At 53.3% G+C, this 14,893-nt stretch overlaps 2 protein-coding genes across 10 annotated transcripts in view; one reads left to right on the plus strand and one right to left on the minus strand.

Annotated features, from left to right (window-relative positions):
* Positions 1-2,066: 2,066 nt before the first annotated feature.
* IL18BP (interleukin 18 binding protein) lies at positions 2,067-5,139 on the plus strand. Of its 3 annotated transcripts, XM_066367362.1 has the most exons (7): positions 2,068-2,185; positions 2,536-2,586; positions 2,749-2,787; positions 2,960-3,166; positions 4,073-4,196; positions 4,277-4,424; positions 4,666-5,139. In XM_066367362.1, the coding sequence occupies exons 2-7, from the start codon at positions 2,559-2,561 to the stop codon at positions 4,738-4,740; spliced, it is 621 nt and encodes a 206-aa protein (XP_066223459.1). In that variant the 5' UTR covers positions 2,068-2,185; positions 2,536-2,558; the 3' UTR covers positions 4,741-5,139. The 3 variants fall into 3 exon arrangements, with proteins under 3 accessions (XP_066223476.1, XP_066223459.1, XP_066223469.1); XM_066367379.1 differs by lacking the exon at positions 2,960-3,166 and having other exon boundaries at positions 2,067-2,185; XM_066367372.1 differs by lacking the exon at positions 2,749-2,787 and having other exon boundaries at positions 2,069-2,185.
* Positions 5,140-10,411: 5,272 nt separating this feature from the next.
* Positions 10,412-14,893, minus strand: part of NUMA1 (nuclear mitotic apparatus protein 1) — a 98,655-nt gene continuing 94,173 nt past the window's right edge. For 6 of the 7 annotated variants that reach the window (XM_066367472.1, XM_066367436.1, XM_066367455.1 and 3 more), the window contains exons 20-26: positions 14,556-14,802; positions 13,413-13,641; positions 12,683-12,819; positions 12,110-12,283; positions 11,773-11,889; positions 11,465-11,686; positions 10,412-11,115 (exon numbers count right to left, since the gene is read on the minus strand). In XM_066367472.1, the coding sequence (XP_066223569.1) occupies positions 11,104-11,115; positions 11,465-11,686; positions 11,773-11,889; positions 12,110-12,283; positions 12,683-12,819; positions 13,413-13,641; positions 14,556-14,802 (1,138 nt within the window). In that variant the 3' untranslated portion in view covers positions 10,412-11,103. The remainder of the gene's footprint in view (positions 11,116-11,464; positions 11,687-11,772; positions 11,890-12,109; positions 12,284-12,682; positions 12,820-13,412; positions 13,642-14,555; positions 14,803-14,893) is intronic. The other variant, XM_066367483.1, reaches the window with a different exon arrangement.

A 14,893-nucleotide genomic window follows, 5' to 3' on the forward strand; every position in this document is an offset into this window, starting at 1 on the left:
TGACGGGGGATTAAACCCAGGACGTCTGTACACTGGGCTGATGCTCTATCCACTGAGCCAACTGGTCAGGGCCCACTTGCACTTTTCTCATCAGGGAATCCAAAGCAGGCTCTGGGCCCCTAACAGAGGGCACAGATACAGAACCACCACCTGGGTCCAGTCCTCAAAAGTTCCTGCACGCTGGGCCTCTTCTTGAGCCAAAGTTGACAGTGACCAGGAGTCCTCCCATCATCCCCTAGCTGCCCCCCCCTCTCCAGATGGTATCAAACTGGGTGGGGTGGCTGGGGTGTTCAACCCACCCTATCCTTACCCTCCCCAAGTCACAAAGGGGATGAATTAATGAAAGTCTCTCACAGATCGACTCTTTCATCCCAGCAAAGGGTCAGGCCTTTAGTATCTTTGCTCTTCAGCACCAGACCTTTGCTTTTATAAAAGTAGGCCTCCTGCTTCCTCCTTCAGTCACACTGATATTCAAGGGGACAGTTCTTCTAGGCCCTGGGGACCCCAATGTGTTGGATCACTCTGACCATTTCATGTCCAATGTGCCCCCAGCCCATGTGCACCTTGATCTTTCTCAGGCTCCCCCACTCCCCGACCACCCAGCCACCAGCCACCCAGAACCCTCATGAGCTCTGCTCACTCCTCTCCTCCCCGCCCCGTGGCCAGAGCTACGAGTCTAGGTTCCCCTGCCTGGCTCCCAAGAAACCCGAAGGGCCCTGTTCCTTGAACTGCCCCGTTAGGAGCTCCAGAGCTTGGGTGAGCTGTGTCTGGTCCCCTGTGAGCAACAGCATGGCGCCTGCACTGACAGCACTTCCCAGGGAAGAGGGCCAGCGGCCATGAGTCTGGTCGCTGACGGGACAAATAGAGCCGGGGCGCTGGCAGGGCCAGGACGAGGGTGAAGTGAGTGAGGCGCTCACCGTCAGGGCCACGGAGGCAGATAAAGTGGAACTGGTGATCCAGTGCGCGCATATATCAAGTGGGCAGAAGACCCGAGGGACTGAGGGCTGTGACGTCTGCGGCCAGGAGGGTGAGCGCTGCGAACAAAGCCAGGAGGCCAGGACACAGAACTGCATTTAGAAGCTGTGTCAGGAACACCATCTGCTTCAACCCCAAGGGTGTGGAGAAACGACTTACCATAATTTAGATGTAGGAGACAAAGTCACAATCTCCAGCTTCTCCCCTGCCTCCGGCCCTGGGAGCTCCTAGGCTGCAGGGCCAGGGAAACTTCCCCAGGAGCCCAGCACCTGTCAGGAGGCAAGGCTGCCTGGGGCTCTGAGGGACACAGTTCTTTGGGGTAAGGGAGTGGGGGATGAGAGGGACAGGAGATGGGGTCTCGACTTCCCAGGGTCGCCAAGACCAGAGGGGCCACTGGGAGGTCATGGGACTCGGGATGGTGAACATGAAGAACCTCGGACACCTTGGCTTCAGCTTCTCACATGAGCCTGATGTGGGGGTTGGGGTCATAGTGAAAAGATGGGCCCTGGCCAGTTGGCTCGGTGGTAAAGCGTTGGCCTGGCATGCGGAAGTCCCAGGTTCGATTCCCGGCCAGGGCACACAGGAGAAGCGCCCATCTGCTTCTCCACCCCTCCCCCTCTCCTTCCTCTCTGTCTCTCTCTTCCCCTCCCGCAGCCGAGGCTCCACTGGAGCAAAGATGGCCCGGGCGCTGAGGATGGCTCTGTGGCCTCTGCCCCAGGCGCTAGAATGGCTCTGGATGCAACAGAGCGACGCCCCAGAGGGGCAGAACATCGCCCCCTGGTGGGCATGCCAGGTGGATCCCGGTGGGGCGCATGTGGGAGTCTGTCTGACTGCCTCCCCGTTTCCAGCTTCAGAAAAATGAAAAAAAAAAAAAGTGAAAAGATGATCCCTGGACCCTTCAACCAGCTCCCATCCCCCCTCAGAGCATGGGCACAAGCAGTGGGGGACCGTGGAAGCCACAGCTGGCTAAGAAAATCAAAGTTGAGAATGGCCCATGAGAAGGGCTGATGGCAGGGCACTGACATCAGCCCTAGATGGATTGCCAGGTGGATCCCAGTCACGATGCATGTGGGAGTCTGTCTCTATCTCCCCTCTAAGAAAAGAGAAAGTGAAAGTGAAGGTACAGGGCCAGCCAGTGTGTTCGTAGAAGAGTTGCCCTTCCTAAAGCAGCTCTGGCCATGAAGAGGGCTTTGTCTCCCTTTGTGACTAGGTAAGTTTCTGGCCCCTCTAGGCCTCAGTTTCTCTATTTCTATCCTGAAGGGCTTAGGTTGGACTAAGAACTAGCATGTTAATGGTAATGAGAGCTTAGATGAGGAAAGAGGTGATCCTCCATCTTTGTTTCTAAGTGCTGAAGAGCTCCAGCTGCTGCTGTGCCTGCCTTCAAGGAATCTTCCATTGGGACAGGACAAGACAGCAAATAGCAATGCCTGGCAGGCAGCCTACCCAGTATAGACCTGGGAAGGGGGTACTGGTAGGAGAGGGCCACACATGTCGCTAGGGTCTAGCTGCCTCTGAGATGTGAAGTTAATCACCATTCCCCTCCCCTGCCTGTCACCAAAGAGGAAGAAATCGTCACATACATCATGGCCATGAGACAGAACTGGACACCAGGTGGGACGTGGGGCTGTGCATGGGGGGTGGGGGGAGAGGGAGGGGAGGGGGTAAAGCGGTGGGGCGGTGGTCTGAGAACAGAGTGGAGCAGTGCGGTTGCCTCAAACCATAGTGCCCAGGTTACCCCACTCCACTGTGCTGTTGCTTTCAGCCTCTGTACAGATGCTGTGACTCTGGCTCCGTTCCAAATAGGGCCAGGAGGTAGGAGCTGAGGGTCCTTCTGCCTCCAATTCCCTGGGCAGAGCCTGGGAATCTCTGGGGCAGAGCTATATCCAGGCAGCAACTCCCTTTCCAGCCAAGATCCAAGCCGGGGTAGTGAGCATTCCCGGGTGGTCCTGACAGCTGCTGATCTCTGTGTCTGTCCTTCCCTCAGACCCCAGCTCTTTGTGGGTCCTGTTCTTGTGTGCCCATGTTGCGTCCCATTTGGTCAGAGCCACACCTAAACCTCAGGCCATCACAGCTGCCACGGCCTCAGCTGGGATCACAAAGGACTCCTCCCCAATCCAGCCCCCACCACTTTCAACAGCTAAGCAGTGCCCAGCGTTGGAGGTGACCTGGTCAGAGATGGAAGTCTTACTAAGTAAGGAACAAATTTTGTTGTTGAGAGGGGTGGAGGTGGAGAAGGGGCTAAGACAGGGTAGAGATAAGAAACATCAACCCATAGTTGCAGCCCTTTAGTTGTTCATTGATTGCTTTTCATACGTGCCTTGACCGGGGGACTCCAGCTGAGCCAGTGACCGTGGGGTCATATCTGTGATCCCACACTCATCTGTGAACTCACACTCAAGCTAGCAACCCTGGGTTTCGAACCTGGGTCCTCGGCATCCCAGGTCGATGCTCTGTCCACTGTGCTACCACCTGGTCAGGCAAGAGCGATTCTGTGAGAGCTGAGGAGGGCACAGAGGATCCAAGGGTGGGGTTAACTCCTGAACATACCTTCCTGCCCTTCTGCCACATAGCCCACCACCAACCTGGCCAGCTTGGCCTAGCTCTCGGCACTCTTTCTCCCACCCAGCACCCTGAGTATGGGAATAGGGCCCAGCTCCCAAGATGTTCTCTACCAAATGGGACAGAGAATTCAGACGAGGCCCAGAGCCTGGACCGCAGTGTGCTTCGAGGCCCAACCCCTCTCAGCCCACTTGCCTTCTGGCCACCTCAGAGAAGCACTGGCTTACCAGGGCTGCCTCATTGGCCGGGGCTCCTAGTCACTGAAGATGGGCACTAGAAAAGGTCGTCATGAACAAACAAGCTCAGTAGTCACTTGAACCAAGGACCTGTCCCTAAACTCCTGCTCAGACATGGGCTGGCTGCCCTTGTGGACAACTGCACTTACCCTTGAATGGGCTTTCCCACCTGGGTGGGGCGCCAAGCTGCACTCAGGTTCCTGCATCGAGGGGCTGTGGAGCTGGGCTGGGTGGACAGGCCACAGGACGGCAAGGCGGAGGAGCTGCTCTGTGGAAGGGCTGACAGCTGCTTGTGTCCCTAGATGGAACGCTGACTTTGTCCTGTGCTGCTTGCAGTCGCTTCCGCCACTTCAGCATCCTCTACTGGCTGGGCAATGGCTCCTTCATTGAGCACCTCCCAGGCCGGCTGTTGGAGGGCAGCACCAGGTGAGGGACGTGGTGATGAGGCCGGCAGGAAGGAGGCCGCCCCCTGCAGTCTTCTTAGGGCCTTTCCTTCTCTGCTGCAGCCGGGAGCGCAGGGGCACCAGCACGCAGCTGGCGAAGGCCTTGGTGCTGAAGGAGCTGAACCCCGCCTTGCTTAGCACGAACTTCTCTTGTGTTTTCACGGATCCTGAGCACACTGTCCAGCATCACGTCATCCTGGCGCATCTCTTGGTGAGGACACTGAGGGAAGGTTTCCAGTGATAGGAGGAGCTCTGCTCCAGGGTAGGGAGGGAAGGCTGGGCTCCGCCCGCCCAGAGCAGTCTCCATCTAATGACCACCATTCCCCCAAGTCCCCAAGCCTGAAGTGGAAATGGAAAAGAACTCGGGCAGAGGAGGCATGGCCTAGAGGAAAGTGACAAGAGATATCCCTCCTACCATGGCCCTGATTCTTGTCTGCCTTTACTCCCCCCAGGCTGAGCTGACAACAACCGTGACCCCAACTCAAGAAGCCCTCCAGAAGGTCCCCTCTCAGCATCCTGACAGGTGAACTCTGAAGCCTGGTTGTGAAACACCATCTCTTCATTTAGGTCTAGGCTCTCAGCTCAGGCCATGTTCTGCGTCAACGTCATGTTGTATTTGTATAGACATACCTGGTTTTACTGTGCTAGGCAGACACTGATTTCTTTTTATAAATTGAGTGTTTGTGGCAACCCTGTGTCATGTAAGTCTGTTCACACCACTTTTCTGACAGCGTTTGCTCACCTCATGTCACATGTTGGTAATTCTTGAAATATTTCAAACTTTTTCATCATTATTATATTTATGATGATCTGTGATCAGTGATTTAAATTTTTTTTCCCATTGATTTGAGAAGGAGGAAGGGAGGTGGGGAGAGAGAGAGAAAGACAGTGAAGCATCAACTCATTACATTTAGTTGTTCCCTTTAGTTGTGTGCTCATTGGTTGCTTCTTGTACGAGCCTTGACTGGGATCAAACCCGCAACTTCAGCATGCTGGGATGATGCTCTTTTCCATTGAACCACCCAGACAGGTGGTTGTAACTGATTCGGGGGCACCATGAACCACACCCATATAAGATGGTGAACTTAACTGATGAATGTGTGTGTTCTGACAGCTCTCCCTCTCCTTGAGCCTCCCTATTCCCTGAGAAATTCAGCCAATTAATAACTCTACATGGCCTATAAGTAGTCTGGGGTTGTTTTTTTTGGTTTGTTTTGTACTTTTCCGAAGTTAGAAGCGGGGAGGTAGTCAAGACTCCCTCATGTGCCCGACCAGGATCCACCTGGCATGCCCACTAGGGGGCGCTGCTCTGTTGCGGCCAGAGCCATTCTAGTGCCTGAGGCGGAGGCCATGGAGCCATCCTCAGTGCCCGGGCCAACTTTGTTCAAGTTTGCTCCAATGGATCCTTGGCTGTAGGAGGGGAAGAGAGAGAGAGAGAGGAAGGAGAGGGGGAAGGGTGGAGAAGCAGATGGGTGCTTCTCCTGTGTGCCCTGACCGGGAATCTAACCTGGGACATCCACATGCCAAGGCTGATGCTCTACTGCTGAGCCAGCCGGCCAGGGCCCTAAGTAGTCTGTGAAATGGAAGAGTCACCTGTCTAAATTAAAAGCTAGAAATGATTCAGCTTAATGAGGAAGGCATGTTGAGAGCTGAGATAGACCGAAAACTAGGCCTCTTGCACCAAACAGCCCAGTTGTAAATGCAAAGGAAAAGTTGAAGGAAATTAGAAGTACTACTCCAGTGAACACATAAATAATAAAAAAGCAAAGAGCCTTATTGCTGATGTGGAGAAAATTTTAGTGGTCTGGATAGGTGAAACCAACCATAACATTCCTTGAAGCCAAAGCCTGCTCCAGAGCAAGGTCCTAACACTCTTCAATTCTGTGAGGACACTACAAAAGAAAAGTTTGGAGCTAGCAGAGGTTAGTTCATGAAGTTTAAGGAAAGAGCTGTCTCTACAACATAAAAGTGCATGGTTGAAGCAGCCAGTGCTGATGTAGAAGCTGCAGGAAATTACCTGGAAGATCTAAGATAATTAATGAAGGTGGCTACACTAAACAGATTTTCACAAAACAGCCTTCTATTTGAAGATCTAGGACTTTCATAGCTGGAGAGAAGTCAATGCCTGGCTTCAAAGCTTCAAAGGCCGGTTGACTCTTGTTAGGAGCTAATGCAGCTGCAACTTTTAAGTTGAAGCCAGTGCTCATTTACCATCCCAAACCCTAGGATCCTTAAGAATTATGCTAAATCTACTGTGCCTGTGCTCTCTAAATGGAACAACAAAGCACATTTGTTTACAGTATGGTTTACTGAATATTTTTAGCCCATTGTTGGGACCTATTGCTCAGAAAAAAAGAATCCTTTCAAAATATTACTGCTCATTAACAAGCACTTGTTCACTCAAGAGCTCTGATGGAGATGTACAGTGAGATCAATATTTTCATGACTGTCACCACAATATCCACTTTGCAACCCCTGGACCCCTAGATCAAGGAGTAATTTCAGCTTTCAAGTCTTACTTTTTAAGAAATACATTTCATAATGTTTTAGCTGCCATATTCATTTCGGATGGATCTGGGTAAAATTAAAAACCTTCTGAAAAGAATTCACCATTCTAGATGCCATTAAGAACACTTGTGATTCATAGGAAGAGGTAAAAATAACACCATGAACAGGAGTTTGGAAGAAGTTGAATCGTACTCTCATGAGTAACTGAGGGGTTTAAGACTTCAGTATAGGAAGCAGTGGTGGGATTCAGCCAGTTTGCACTGGTTCAGCAGAACCGATACCTAATTTTTTGTTGAGTTCAGTGAACCAGTGAAGCACTTGTAATCAGGGTTCTCTCTAAGGTGGGCACTGGGCAGCCGCCCAATGTGGAAACCACAAATTTACATTCCTCTTTTTTAACATTCATCTGCAACAGCGTATTCTAAGTGCCTGTAGTAATGTTCATTCTGTCCATAGGTGAAAAAAAATTTGAATTATGCTATTTATTCATTTCATAAAACTCATTATACCTTTTATGAAATACTATATTTTAATTCCCTCACGTTTGTTACCTCAGTAAACAAACCTATAACTAAAGAGAAAAAGTGCCAAACAAACCAGGGGGTGACAGCTGTCATTTGTTTCAGCTTTGTGTTATGCCCAAAACTCCCCTGAGATATTATGAATATTATTTAATGTTTTTTTCACTGATTTTCATCTTTTTTATAACATAATCTAGCTTTCTGTACCTCTTTTATTCTTATTTAAGTATTAAATGCATGAAATAATAAACTACCTTTTGGTGTATTATTATTTTTATTCTTAAAACGGTCATTAGAGCAGAGAACCAGTTATTAGATTATTTGAATCCCACCACTGAGAGGAAGTAACTGCAGATGTGGTGGAAATAGCAAGAGAGCTAGAATTAGAAGTGCAGACTGAAGATGTGGCCGAATTGCTACAAAATTGAAGAGGAGGAGTTACTTTTTTTGGACGAGCAAAGTGATTTCTTGAGGTGGAATCTAGTCCTGGCGAAAATGCTGTGAAGATTGTTGAGCCCTGGCTGGCTGGCTTAATGGTAGAGCATTGGCCCAGTGTGTGGAAGTCCCGGGTTCAATTCCTGGTCAGGGCGCACAGGAGAAGCACCCATCTGCTTCTCCACCCCTCCCCCTCTCCTTCCTCTCTGTCTCTCTCTTCCCCTCCTGCAGCCAAGGCTCCATTGGAGCAAAGTGAGCAAAATTGGCCCAGGCGCTGAGGATGGCTCTGTGGCCTCCGCCTCAGGTGCTAGAACGGCTCTGGTTGCAATGGAACAACGCCCCAGATGGGCAGAGCATCGCCCCCTGGTGGGCGTAACGGGTGGATCCCAGTCGGGCACATGCGGGAGTCTGTCTGACTGCCTCCCCGCTTCTAACTTCGAAAAAATACAGAAAAAAAGATTGTTGAAATAACAACAAAGGATTTAGTTCATAAAGCAGCAGCAGGGTTTGAGGATGGACTTCAATTTTGAAAGAAATTCTGTAGGTAAAATGCTATCAAACAGCATTGCATACTACAGAAATCATTCGTGAAAGTCAATCAATGCAGCAAACTTCATTTTCTTAAACTGTCACAGCAACCACCACCCTTATAAGGCAGCAGCCAACATCGAGGCAAGGCCCTCTACCAGCAAAGAAATTACAACTCAAAAGAAGGATATCTTACCTTTTGTAACAGCAAGGATGGACCTGGAGATTATTATGCTGAGATAAACCAGTCAGAGAAAGATAAATACCATATGATTTCACTTCTGTGTGGAACCTAATGAATAAAATTAATAAAATAGAATTGGACTCATAGGGAGAACAGACTGACAGCTATTAGTGGGGATGGGGTAGGGGTGGGGCAGGTGAAAAAGGTGAAGGGATTAAGCAAAAAAAGAAACAATTTATAAACACAGACAACAGTGAGAGGATTGCAGAAGGGAAAGGGTGGTGGGGAAGGGAGAGGGTAGAGGGGGATAGATGGTGATGGAGGGAGACTTGACTTGGGGTGGTGAACACACAGTATATAGATGTATTGTAGAATTCTGCACCTGAAACCTGTATAATTTTACTAACCAATGTCACCCCAAGAAGTTTAATTAAAAACACAACCAGCCTGGCCAGTGGTGGTACAATGGATAGAGTGTTCCCTTGGGACGCTGAGGACCCAGGTTCAATACCCTGAGGTCACTGGTTTCAGCACAGGCTTGCCAGCCTGAGTGGGAGGTCATCCACATGGCTCCAAAGTCGCTGGCTTGAGCAAGGGATTGCTGGCTAGGCTTGAGGCCCCTGCCCCTGGTCAAGGCACATATGAGAAACAATGAATGAACAACTAAAGTGATGCAAGTTGATGCTTCTCATCTCCCAAGGGGAAAAAAAAAAGATGGTGGATAGCATTTTTTAGCTATGATAAAATTTCCTAATTCATGTACATTGGTTATTAGACATGCTATTGCACTTAATAGACTACAGTATAGTGTAAACTTTAAACTTTTTTTTTTAAAAGAGAGGGAGAGAGATGAGAAGCATCAACTCAGTTGCACCACCTTAGTTGTTAATTGCTTTCTCATATGTGCCTTGACTGTGGGCCTTCAGCAGACTGAGTAAACCCTTGCTCAAGCCAGTGACCTTGGGCTTTAAGCCAGTGACCTTTTTTTTTTTTTTCCTTGTATTTTTCTGAAGCTGGAAACGGGGAGAGACAGTCAGACAGATTCCCGCATGCACCCGACCGGGATCTACCCGGCACACCACCAGGGGGCAACGCTCTGCCCACCAGGGGGCGATGCTGTGCCCCTCCGGGGCGTCGCTCCGTTGCAACCAGAGCCACTCTAGCGCCTGGGGCAGAGGCCAAGGAGCCATCCCCAGCACCCGGGCCATCCTTGCTCCAATGGAGCCTCGCTGTGGGAGGGGAAGAGAGAGACAGAGAGGAAGGAGAGGGGGAGGGGTGGAGAAGCAGATGGGCACCTCTCCTGTGTGCCCTGGCCGGGAATCGAACCCGGGACTTCTGCATGCCAGGCCGACACTCTACCACTGAGCCAACCGGCCAGGGCCTAAGCCAGTGACCTTTGGACTCAAGGTTTAGAACTTGGTACCCTCAATGTCCCCGGGTTAACGCTCTATCCACGACACCATCATGTCAGGCTGTAAATGAAACTTTTATATGCACCAAGAAACACAGACTTGTATAACTTGCTTTATTGCAATATTCACTTTATTGTAGTTATCTTAAATCAAACACGCAGTATCTCTAAGCTGTGCCTGTATATATATTTTTTCTTTCCCTTTAATAGACTGTCCCAGGGAAGGGAGATGGGCAAACACTGCTTCTGATCCCCCACTGTACCCGTCATACCCAGCAGGAGCCACAGTGGGCATTCATAAATGACTTTTCAGTGGCAGCATACTGACATCTCGGTCACTCCCGCTCACAGAATGCGGCCCATTCTAGGAGGGACTATGGGAAGAGGGACTGCCACTCAGAAGCAAAGGCAAAACCAGATTCAGGGGACACAGGCCCTCAGAGAAGGACAGCCCATTATGTTCCACCAGCAGAGGCCAGATATGGAGTGTGAGAAGACCCTCGGGCCCCAGAAAGGCCGGAGAAGGGACCTGGAAGAGGCAGGTGGTCTGGAAGACTGCTGCTGCTCAGAGCTCGCGTTTCCCTTCTCCCACAGATCAGGCAGCTCAGCAGTCAAGGGAGAAAAATAGACTTTATTTACAGGTAATAACATTTAGAAAAGATCCATCCCTGGCCCTTAAAAACCTTCCCATCAATCCAAATCCCACCCCAGTACAAGTCTAGGGAAGGTGTGGGGTGAGCTGCCACTGAAGGCGGCCCCCATCCCCCCCGCTGGCCTAGTTGTCCTGGAAAAGAACATTCTCTGGATAACTGTGTCCCTGGGTGGATGGGAGCACCTGGGGTGGGGTGCTCCCACTAGGTCAATGCCCAGTCCTGGACTTGAAGAGCAAGGGCCACTGCTAGGCCTAGCCACCAGGAACAGCAGGAACCAGGGCCTGCTCCTCCAATGGTCCCTTCTAGATCCAGAGGCTGTGGTGGCCTGGCTGGGCCTCAGGACCCAGCCACTCAAAGCCAGCCTCAAATCTCACTGCGATGGAGAAGTTACTTTGCTTTGCAAAAACATCAGGAGGCAAGGTAGGGAGAAGACCCAGTCCAGGCTCCAGACCAACTCTGAAGACACATCTGTTCACCTAGTGAAGGCTCTGGCAAAGGTCCAGGTACCAGGCTAAGGTGTGCCAGGCATCACTGTCTCTAGGGGTGTGGCCGCTGTTGGCCTGGAAGCTGAGAAGGCACTGAGCGGGACAGTAGAGGACCGGGGAGGGCAGCATCAGGGACACAAGAGGCCGTTCACTGGCACTGGCCCTTCAGTGCTTTGCCTGAAAGAGAGAAACAGAGTCACTTGGCTGGGCGAGACCGGTGAAGTCAGGTGCAGCAGCTCGCGTGCCTTCCTGCTCACGGAGTCCCGGACCAGGATCCCTCCCATGGTGTGGCCCTGGACAGACAGACCTTCAGGTTACTAGTTGCTGGAGGTGTCTAAGCAGCTCTGGACTTTCTCAGTGGCAATGGAGTTGTCTGTCTCCTCTCCTCAATAATAAGCAGCTAACCAAGACAGGGAGCACCCGCTTAGCCCCCAGCCCCCTTTGGCTTAGCCTGGCCCTGCCCCGGAGGCCGCCCCATGCTTCCACGGGTTCCTGCGTGGAGCCCCGCCCTCCTGTCTGCCTCCACCTTGCCCTTGGCCCGAGGAGCGGCAGCGGCGGCAGCGATGGCGGCAGCAGTGGCAGCACTGGCGGTGGTGGTGGCGATGCGAGGAGAGCGGCGGGTCCCACTGCGGGTGTTGGGGGAGGTCTGGGGCAGGGCTTTCTTCGAGGCTCCCCTCCGCAGGAGGCTGTTCCCCAGCTTCTTGGGGGTGTTGAGGATGCTGAAGGCCATGGACTGGCGGCGGTCAGCCTGTGGGGAGGGCTGTCAGACGGGGCTCGCTGCTGGCTTCCCCGGGCCTCTGCCGCGCTCGTGTTTCCCTTCGGCCCCCAACTAACCTTTTTCACAACAGCTGGAGCTGCTTTCTTCTGGGCCTCCGCAGAGCTCTGTCTGCGCACTTCATGTCGGTCCCGGGGAGTCATGGGACGAGGGAAACAGCTGGTGGGCTTCTTAGACTATGGGGAAGAGCCCAATGAGGCAGAAATCAGCAAGAGGACTGCACGTCCAAAGGCAGTGTCTCAGCTGAGTGGACCCTGTAAGTGGATTGTCCAACCAGCAGCGCCCCACCCACCCCCAGAGCCAGGCGCCGCCCCTTTAATCCACCTTTCAAACTTGGTGAGCTGGGCCTGATCTGGCAGGCTGTGAGAGTAAAACGTAGGAGCCAATGCAGCCTACCTCAGGGGTCCCAGGGCCCTGGTGGGGCTCTAAGGAGACCCGTTTGCGCTGCCGGGTGGTGATGCCAGTACCCTCAGCTATCTGGGTCGGCTGCATGCTGGCTCGGCGCAGGGTCTCCTGGGGGTCACCAGTCTTCATCTCCTCGTCGGTGATGGTAGCCAGGCTCAGGGAGGGCTGTGTGGGGAGGAAGAAGTGGTCAGTGGGCCCACGCTGTCTGGAGATGAAGCAGGTCTGCCCCAGGCTCTCTTCCCTGGCCTGGCACATAGAACAGCTGGAGCCTTCCGACTGCAAAAGGCCTCCCTCCCTGTTGTCTCCCTGAATGTGGCCATAGAAAAGCAGTCCCAAGCAGACCTCTACGAGCTCCTGCCCACCCACTGACCTCACCCCCGAGCTCCCTCCCTGCCCGCTGTTCTGACTAGAAGCATCTCGTCGCCCTCCTCAGGAGGCCAGAGAGGGCTTCATTCAGGGAGCTATTCCTTGGGCTAGGCCAGCAAGTGGCACTGGGCTGGAGTGCCTAGAAGGAGGAGGTGAGGCAGCGTGGGCAGGTCCTGTGCAGGCGGCCCCAGAGCTCACCCTGGACTCAAGGGGATAGCAGGTCTTTAGGTGCGGGGGGCAGACTCGATTGCGCTGCTGCAGCTCTGCGATGCGATTCCAGTCACCCAGCTGCTCGGGCTCGTCCTGGCAAGTGCCCATGTAGAAGCTGTTCCTTCCTGGTGGGGGGGGGGGCAGGGAAGTTGGAGCAAGCAGGGCTGGAAGGCCAGCAAGAGTGAGGGAGGAGGCAGCAGGTTGCCCACTGGCCCTGGCCTGTCGCCAGCCTCTGCTGCCACCACTCCTGTCCGTCTGCCCTGGGGACTTCCAGCCCAGCAGCCCACTCCTGCTCTGCTCACAGCTGCAGACACAGAAACACGGCTCACAGGCCATTTCTACCATGGGGGCCGGCTCACCTGGAGAGGTCAAGAGGTCAGATGAAGAGGTTTTGATATCAAAAGAAAGTACTTGAAGGCAAGGAATTAATACCCAAGGGGTTTCTAAAGGGCAAGAGCCTCCAAGAAGAATCTGAGGATAAAACACTGGCAGCTTGGCCCTCTGGCGGCCCCTCACCACCTGAGAGGGGCAGGAAGGACTCTGAGAGTCGGGCTCCCAGGCCCAGTGTGTAGGCATTTCCGATTCCCCCTTGCTGCCCTGAGACTGCAGGGGGGTAGCCAGGAAGTCAGGCCCGGGGTTTTAAATGCCTGTCCTTTCCCTGTGTGGGGACATGCTTCCAGTCTGATGTCTGGGTAGGGCCAGGGACCAGTCTCCTCACCTGGAGGTGCCCCACTGGACACCCCGGCCTGAGAGCGGCGGGCGGAGCTGCGGGTGGTGGGCCGGTAGCCAGGCAGGCTGAACAAAGCCGAGTTGCCGTCTTCGGGTGAGCCCAGGCGGGCCAGAGACTGGGCTGAGGAGGTGGCCCTCGGGCCGGCCTGGGAAGCAGGGGCAGACTGCGTGCTATAGAAGGATGAGTTGGCGCTGTCTGGCTCTTCCACATCTGGCTTCTGGAAGAAAAAATGAATTTTTTGTGGTGGGGTGGAGTGGGCGCCCTGACATTCTATAAAGAAGCCTCCTGCTGTTCCCCTTCCGGAAGCCCCTCAGATCCTGTGGCATGGCTGATGCGTTCCCATGCTGACGGGCGAGGGTTCTTAGCTAGACCCCTGCAAGAAATGGGTCTTGCCACCAGAATCCTGCACAAGGTGCTGAGGGTATCAAGAATTCTTTCTACCCATCTTCCCACTGAGTCGATTAACAATGCTTTGAAAGAAGGAAGGCAGAGTACCAGACTGTTTTAGAAGGGAGGTGCAAAGAAACGAAGTGACTAGGCCAAAGGTCAAACAGCTAGCAAGTGGGAGGCCAGGGCTGGAACCACTTCTCCTGAGGTAGTCAGGCTCGTCCCACGGCCTCTGCAGCCCCCAGCCCACGCTTGCCAGGGTCCTGATCATCTTTTAGTTTCTCCAACTTCTCCATAGCAGAGGGCACCCCACACACAGAGGTGTCCCCTGCTGCACCAAAGGCACCTCTCCTCTCCTCCCTAACCCGAATATGGAAACGAGGGCCAGAGCCCCCAAAGCCCCCAAGCTGCCAGGCAGGGCAACGGCAGCCACACACACCTCAGCTGCCCGGGGGGGGGGGAGCGCTGTGCTGGGGGCACAGGTGGGGCTGCAACTTCTCCATGTTCTCTCCCTTCAGCCTGTGCAGGGTCAGTGCCGCACTTAGCAGACGGGCATCCACCTGCAGCCCTGCCCTTTTCTACAAAGTAGGCCCAAGATCCTTCTCAGACTCTCAGCTTTCCCGTCAGTAAGATAGGGACTGGCCAGCCTGGCCGGCCTCTCCACGCTGTTCCGAGGACCCAACGGAAAGATACCCTTGAGAAGCCCGGGCAGTACTGCCTGGAGCCCCACTCCAGGAGCCTGACCTTGGTCATGGTGATGTTGATGATCTGCGTGGTACGTCGACGAGCAGAGCGGGTCTTCCGGCCCGAGTCCAGGAAGCCGTCCCCCAGGGAGTCCAGGCTGCTCTCCAGTGGGGGCTGACCCCGAGCAGGGGTGGGGGTAAAGTACAGGCTTTCCAGGGATTCTACCTTGGGGGGCAGGCGCTGGGAGGTGGGCGAAGCTGGCTCTCCAGAGATGCTGGTGCCATCTGGCTGGGTATGAGGCAGCCTGCTACAGAAAAGAAACCTGCTGAGGTGCCATTCCTGGAGCTAGAAAGCATTTTGTCGGTCCCTTCACTCCACAGTGACCAATTCATGCATTC

The sequence above is a fragment of the Saccopteryx leptura genome, chromosome 1, assembly GCF_036850995.1.
Source record: "Saccopteryx leptura isolate mSacLep1 chromosome 1, mSacLep1_pri_phased_curated, whole genome shotgun sequence".
Classification (NCBI taxonomy): Eukaryota; Metazoa; Chordata; class Mammalia; order Chiroptera; family Emballonuridae; genus Saccopteryx; species Saccopteryx leptura.